This window comes from Hermetia illucens, chromosome 6 (assembly GCF_905115235.1).
Source record: "Hermetia illucens chromosome 6, iHerIll2.2.curated.20191125, whole genome shotgun sequence".
Classification (NCBI taxonomy): domain Eukaryota; kingdom Metazoa; phylum Arthropoda; class Insecta; order Diptera; family Stratiomyidae; genus Hermetia; species Hermetia illucens.
Genome location: NC_051854.1, coordinates 20,187,660 through 20,195,511, shown reverse-complemented (window position 1 = coordinate 20,195,511; position 7,852 = coordinate 20,187,660). Strand labels below are relative to the sequence as shown.

At 42.1% G+C, this 7,852-nt stretch overlaps 1 protein-coding gene across 1 annotated transcript; it reads left to right on the top strand.

Annotated features, from left to right (window-relative positions):
• Window positions 1–6,411: 6,411 nt before the first annotated feature.
• LOC119659026 (pre-mRNA-splicing factor cwc25-like) lies at window positions 6,412–7,341 on the top strand. Its single transcript, XM_038066921.1, has one exon. The coding sequence runs from the start codon at window positions 6,412–6,414 to the stop codon at window positions 7,339–7,341; it is 930 nt and encodes a 309-aa protein (XP_037922849.1).
• Window positions 7,342–7,852: the final 511 nt, after the last annotated feature.

Below are 7,852 nucleotides of genomic sequence, written 5' to 3'. Positions count from 1 at the left end.
ACGCTAAATTCTCTTACATTTCTCCATGGAAAGGGCTTCAGTCTGAATTGCATCTACAACTATCTTGTATACTCAACGAATTCTATGTCGAAGGTTCGGAACCTCCGAACCTCAGTACTTGTGAAGAAAACCCTTTTTCCAACATTGACATGAACATGCAATCCCCTCTCGAGCGACATCAGATTGATCCAAACCAATCCGTCCAGCATCCACGCAATGGTGAATTGAAGACACCACAGCATCAAGCAACATTGTGGTCCAGTAAATGATTTAATTATTGCAATCATCCTAGTAATTGCAAGATTCATTTCATTCTATTTCTTACGGACGTTATTGAATTCAGACATTTGCGTTGTTTAACTTGATGTCTGCCGTGAAGCCCTCATCTATCCAAGGGCTGCAGTGCCCGCAGGATCTTGGGAATCATGCTTTGATTGAAATTTTCCATGATAACAGACTTTTAGAGTCAACTCTAGACTCTTCAATCCAATCCGACCGCATATACATATTTGCACAAACTACAATGAAAAGTATGTGCAGGTTGGTCGTGGAGCGTCTTCCAATCATCGTTGCATGCGATTTATCTTGGCACGTACTTTTAATTTGTCTAAGATGGAGAAAGACAGCTCCTGGACCTCATTACGGCCCGCCCGATCATCATTACGAGATCTTATGGGAATGCAACTGGTACATGGAACGTTAATTCGTTAGCGTGGTTTATTGCAACTTTTGTCTATCTTTTGTGCTTTTTTGGAAAGTCTAGTTCGGTATTTGCGGACTATGAAATGGTGGTAATTGCAACTGGGGTCGAAGATAGCAATAGCCAATCAGATAATTGGCTAATTTGTGTATGTCCGATATTTTGAAACCATAATTACCAGACCTACTTGAGTCTAGTATTATGAACGCATAGGTGCGTGGCGGAAATTGGTTTGGATTTGATAATATTTAACTTGCTTTCGTGTTGCATTTGATTGGAATCAGGTAAAGATAGTTTAATTTGCGAACTATTTAGATTTTTTCTTTCAAGTAGCTCCCTGTGGTCTTTTTTAATTTTCCCAATCTAAATAAAAGTTCTAAATAGCATCGCCCGAGACGAATTCCAGGGAAAGTATCCCCAGTTATCGTTATTGGCAAATTTCGCTAAAAATCGAAAGTATCTGCTAACACTAGAATATCTAACACTAGACTTTCTAAGTGACTCAAAAACAACGCCATCGTAAACCATCTGAATTTGCATACATGCCAGCACTCTCCAGAGTACAATGACTCTGGCATCTTGACTAAGTGACACAAAGTCAGGTAAATAGTTTCTTTTCTTATTTGTGTTCATGTCCACGTTGTTTAATTAGCACTTGTCCCAAGAATTCCAGTTGACTCGAAACTTCTTGTTCATACGCCACTCGAGAAAGACCCGAGTTCGGTCAGGGAAAGCCTTCACTTTGTTGATTCTGTAGTTTGGCGAAGATTTTTACTTTCATTTTTTTTCCTTCAGACGATAAATGTTTATTGCAGAACAATGTTTTGGAAATGAATGAGATGTTTATGTTGACACATTGATGTATGCGCGAGTACTTATAAAAGTGACCCAAATTTCACAAATTGATTTTTAATCCGCTGGTACTGGGTTATTGGTACGGAATTCTTTTATGGCGAGGAAGTTGTAAACAATGTCGCATTAAGGGAATTAGTCACTCAACTGGAGTACAGTTAGGGCACTTGGAAAGAAAATCTTGGCTTATTGGATTTACGGGGGATTTAGTGCTATAAAGTTATGTATTGTAAGATTGATTCATGCAGGCAGTCCCTCGGTATAAAATAAGAAGTGTGGGAATACTGTGTATGCCCATAACGCGCATACTTCTGCTTTCCTTTGTCTTATGTAGGCGTCTTTTGCAGTATCAGCAGGAATGTGTGGACCGCATGCAAGCTGCGTTTTCAAGAGGAACAAATAAATAAATAAAATTGATACGAATTTTATTGCTTTTCTTATGGAATTCCATATGCTGATAAAAGCAATAATAATCATTTAAGTTAGATTAATATAAGCACATAGTTGCAGGATGTCTTTTAGGGTAGGATATGTGAATGGGTTTACGCAAAGAGTGTTGCCCCCCTTCCCCCCTCATCAGAGAACTAACGTGGAATCGTTTAGAATATTACTTTCCGGTAGCCCGACCGCTCTCTCACCTTAAAGTCATGGAACCTCTTTCACTAACAGGAGGGGAGAGGAAGGAGGGAGCTGCTGGGTCAAGGAACCCCTTGCTAACCGGTCCCTCCACCGGTCGGGCTCAATTTTCTTCTCAACAAGAAGAACTCGAACGAAATACGCAACATGACTCCATCTGCCAGCGCTCCTTAGCATCTCTATGACAATTTTTTCTGGGGATTTTTCCTGTGTTTGTATAAACTTGCTTACGAAACACACCCCACATGCCACAAGAGAAGAAGGTTTGATCGGCAAGATTCGCCACTTCATTGCAAAACACGCAATCAGGAGATCCCGGTCTTTCAGAAAGTTGCTCAATATCTGTCCATTCTACGGAATTGAAGACATTTCTGAGATCAAGCGGTATGAGGAGCACTAACCGTCAAGTTCAACGTTGTGTGCCTCCGCTCAATGAACAGCATCCACGACCTCTATACCAGCATCAACGGTGGATTTCACTGCTCCAACCTCGAATTGCCTTGGAGATAAGTTTGCGGCAGCTGAAATCGTTTCAGTAAGTATACTCTCAATGAGTTTTTGAGTACGTCAGGTATACACAATGGTCGGTATGCAGACGGTAGCTCTGGGTCTCCTTTTGTCTTCTTTAAGCAAGCGTTGAACGTGCTAAGCAGCAAGTCTAGCCGTTGGCGGAACACCAGTGTATATACTTTAGTCGGGATGCCAGTAGGATCTGGCGCCCTTTTATTTTTCATGGTGAGAACTGTCACTTCGAATTCCATCAATCCGTATGGGATATCTGGGGAAAAACACCTGTACAATGCAGTCCATTTAGTCAGTATTGAGTATGCAGAGTTTTCGCAGAGCCCCGATTTTCCGCGTGACAAGTTTATAATAATAATAATCTCCATTAACCTCGTAAACTATGTTCTGCCAGCCACTAGCTTTGCTTTTATTAATTGCACTGCGGAATCTCATTTTAGTTCATCCGTACTCTTCCACTTTTGGTGCATGCCTAATTTTGGACGTGGAAATTTTGTGCCAAATGACGGAGGCTATCATACTCCTTCCGTAAATACATAAAATGCTTGCCACGGTTGCGGTCCCTTTGGAGCATGGAAGCTTTACCGGCTGTTGCTATCAGGTTCATCACTGAATTTAACAATTCCGACGCAAAAGTTTCGTCAAGGATGTTTACTTCCCAGCCTGAATACCGGAATGTTGTTGTGGATTCTGTGTTTAAAACGACGGGCCCGGTTCTCATTGCAGGATCCGTTTCTCTGGAGTTTGGGCGCAAGAGCTCCAGCAAGAAAGTCATTCCCCGGATTCGCTCGATGGTGCCACAAAGGACGCCCTTCAGAGCATCAAGTCTGCTACGAAAATCTGGCATCTTCTCTTTCGGCGTGAAGCAATCGCTAAAAAACGTTATATCGAAGCACCAAATCCAGACAAAGCCATTTCCTTGGCGTTGGCCAAGAACCCGAAGTTGAATGCTGTTCCGAACTCAGTTTGTAGCTGTAACCGATAAGTCCAGATGCCATTAAACTGAGACCTTGTTGTGGTATTTCTTGCGGATTAGCACTAGATCAGCTTTTACATCCACAGCGAACAGCGCTAGCAACTCGTGAGTGGCTGCTCTGCGGTGCATGTTAATATCTAGATAACGGATCATGTTAACCGCGTCCTAGTCCTGTCCAGTACCGCCCCGAAGACTGGACACCTCACTGAATCCGAAGTGTGTGCAACGCTTTCAACAGACGCGTCACGATCTTTGCAGAGAACGCAATTCTCTTTTTCGTCGCAAGTCTTCGCTTCGCTGTTGGGTCCCTGGCAAGTTGTAGACGTGTGTCCATAGTCCAGGCGCCTATAAAACTTGATATCTGCATTCGTACCCTGGATACTGGATCCATCGAATTTTGATTTCTCCGCTGCTACGGAGTTTCCTAGCGAGTTTCACAGCGAGTTTCGGCCTCAAAGATTCACAGAAGTGATATCTACACCGGCATTGGTTATCTCTGGATATTCATGCTTTATCGCCGTTTTTACTTCGAGTTTTTCTGGGAGGCAGTTAAGATATCCAATTTCTATTGAGCGCAGACTAGAAACGAGAGCCTTCCCCTCAGTAGCCCCTTGATCGCTGAACGTATTTTTGCTATTTTGCTTCGCCTTAATTCCACCACTCTTCGTTTTCCGTATGGAAGACACTTCTGTTCCACTGTCTTTGGGCTTTATCTTGCAGTGGATTTCACTAAAAACTTCGGTTTAATGAGGACGGTCTAGTCTTTCTTCGGTTCATCCTCTTTTCTGTTTCTTGGCTTTAGACAGACAGTTTTCTGACGTCGTAGCGTGTCTTTTCCTTTTGTCCTTCTTTGTCTTCTTATTTTTTTGGATCGTGTAGACTGCTTGGATAAAGTCTCCTTCATACGCATCTTCCTCTTTCCGCTTTTCCCACAATTCGCTTTGCAGGAGGCTGCCTGCGATCCGTTTCGCGTTTACAGTATTCTTGGCGGAATGTGTGGCTGTTCCTAATTTTCGCGCGTCTTCCAATTCTATCCATGTGCGCATGCAGAAGGAAGTATGGTCCACTAGCTTTTCCCATTCCATCAGTCCGTTTTTCACGCCTTTGCTTTAGTTCCTCTGGGAGAGCGTTGCTGACTGTCTGCGCTTCAGCACTCTCGGCTCTAGCTAGGACAGTCGGCTGCGTTTCCACTCAGCTTAGTGTCTGAATCCACCTGCTTAGGTCTACCAACTAGCACTTGCCTTACTTTACAAAGTTACCTCTTATTTGGGCGTCGCGGAATCTCGTCGAGTGTTTCAGCCTCCGCTGGGCGCTGCGGTGAGCGACGTATTTTCGTGCTGCTCCTAAAAGCAGTCAACTCTTCTTCCTTCCTTGGTATTTTATCGATTTTCTGGGTTCGTTTTCCATGAAAATTGTACCAGCGCATCATGTGGAAGGGAGCGAGGGGAGTGTATTCTTCAGGCAAAGCCCCTATCCCAGTTCCTAACGTTTTGCCGAGTGGCTTTTTCGAGGCTGTTACCTATGCAGCCTACAATGGGAGACTGTCACCTATTCCAGAACTTGCAACAGTACTAGCGATGGAGATGATTTTGAGTGTTTGCACCGATTTGCACAGTAAAAGATATGCATGTAGTTCAGTGGGAAGGAGACCTATGGTTGGACGCTTAAGTCGGTATACATTTTTGTTTCATATGGGCTCGCGAAGTACAGTGACTACATTTTGTAGTTGCGAGGTTGAGGCTTAATTTTTTAGGCCAAGAAATTCTGCGCCATATAACTCTAAAATGGGCCGTACGATGAATGCTACCGGGTGTTCATCTGACCATCAGGAGTTGACTACTGTGAACCAAGGGGACAGAGCTATAATGTATCTTTATAGGTCTGATCACTCGGAGTTTTAACAAAAATGTCAAATAGCGCCCAATGTGGGCGAATTTTGGGTTACTGAAAACAGAGCAGGAGCAGCTAAAACGCGTTAGGTTCCCACAAATGTTGAAACTGCCTTGCTATTGAAATCTCGACATCGAAGTATGTATATAGTTGAGGAGATTATTTTCTATGAACAATTACACGTTGAGTAAGAGAGCCAAGGCAACACCCTTGTTTGGACATATAATGGGGATATATGGTCTTGGTGACATATCATGAAAGAATTTGCAAATGTAATCCCTTCGCTGGTGCTGAGGGGAGCAATTCACCACAATTCTGAATCGTAAAATATCTGGTTAAGTTCCACCTCTTACTTTTTCTTTCCGTAATCGTTGACATTCTCCCTGACGCCTTCCTCAGAAAATGTGGACGGGTTGAATGGACCTTACATCCTTTCACGTTGTTGTTATCTGCTTGCTCTTTCACCAAGCCGTAGACCTTGTTCAAATGGCTCTTTCATTAGGGTGGTAAGAGGAGTCAGATTGAAGATAAACATACACGAAATCAAAGTACTCAGTTTAACTAGGTCCGATGAATAGCATCAGCTGAAAAATAGGTTGCTAGAGGATTTGTTGGTATTAAGCAAGAAGAAGATCAGGCAATCATGGAATATGGATGTGTTAATTACGTTATCCTCAGGATACAAAGAATGTAGATACGCAGTCTTCTTTGTCTCCGGCAGAAAAAGAATATTAGAAAATTATGGAATACGGATGTGTTAATTATGTTATGCTTAGGACAAAAGAAGGTGGAATTGCCAATTAGATTAATTGATCCCTAAGTATAAATACCTGCAATGATTATTGGAACTTCAATCGAATTTGTGAATTCAACGCTATCAGGTGATCGTTTGTACTTTGAGAAAATTGAGAAATCTGAAAGCAAAATGACGAGCGTAGTGCATATAACCGGTCTAGTTAACGAATTTGAAAGAAGGGATCTTGAAAATATTTGTCGTCCGTATGGTGCCGTTGTACAAATCAGGTTTGGTAGAGGAGTACCAAAAGAAGCGTTCGTCGAATTCAAGGAGCCAATTTCGGCAGCTAACATAGTAAGCGAACTGAACGGGCAAGAAATGCGTGGCATTAAATTTGAATTGTACGTAAATTATAATAACGAAGGCGATTCGTTCAGATCACGAAAATATAGAAGAAGGGAGGCGTACTCGACGAGGCGGGATGCGTCGGAATCGAGAACTGAAGATTACGGACGTCGGAAGTCATCCAGAAGCGTGTTTGATTCGAATGGATGCAGTGATCGATTAGGAAGCCCAAGACGAGAATTTGACAATGAAGAGAGATCTCTGAATTACAAAAGGGTGGGTGCAAGTAAAACACAGATGGCCATGAAACGGGATCGGTCTAAATCGAGGGATCTTTCAGTTGACCAGCGTACCTCTTACCGAAGCAGATATCCCTCAAAGAGGGATGAAGACTTTCACCGAAGAGGTTTAATGCCACATGATCGTTCCAAGACAAGTAGGTACCATGACAATGGGAGATCAAGGAATCAGTTGGATGATGCTAAGGACCGGAACGTAAACAAGTATGGACGCATCAGCCGGGACAGGTCTGAATCGCCCCGCCGAAAATATAGCTCGGTAATTGCACAACCTGCCAAACGAAGACGAGTCGATTCTACTGGATCAAGTTACAGCACCACGTCCAGTCAGCATTCTTCAGTAAGGAGTCGTGGCGTTACACCAAATAGTGGAAACTGGGATTGATATGGAAGCTTTGTATTTTTTATAAAATAAAACCATTCAATAAACTTCTGTTCTGATAACTAAACAATGCTTATATCTATTCTCTTGCAAATGCTTCAAATCTACATTACTTACTTACCACCACCGCAAGACACTTTTCTTACAGCAATTGGGCTTAAGCAGCATTATGTGCTCCTCCTGTTACTGTTTTTATCCAGTTGTTTCAAAGATTCTTTATTTTTAACAAGAAATCTGGGAATCGTTGTATCTGCTGTATTTTTGATAAGTATTTCCTTGAATAAAGCAAAATTTTGCGTTATTAAATTAATTAATTCCGTTTGTTTATTTTTATCTCTTCCTTTTATATATTAATACAATTAATTTGTTTCTTCAAATCTATTAGTTCTTTTATTACGTCGGCAATGGAAGGTATTTCTAAAAAAGTATTAAGTTCAACTCTTTAAGGATTAAGAATCTTTTTAAATGTGCGTTATTATTATTCTGTTAAGGGAAAGTCGCACCGCGTCCTTGA

Excerpts from the sequence above, each read along its gene's own strand:
- LOC119659026 (XM_038066921.1), top strand. The coding sequence starts at position 6,412 with ATGATTATTGGAACTTCAATCGAATTTGTGAATTCAACGCTATCAGGT.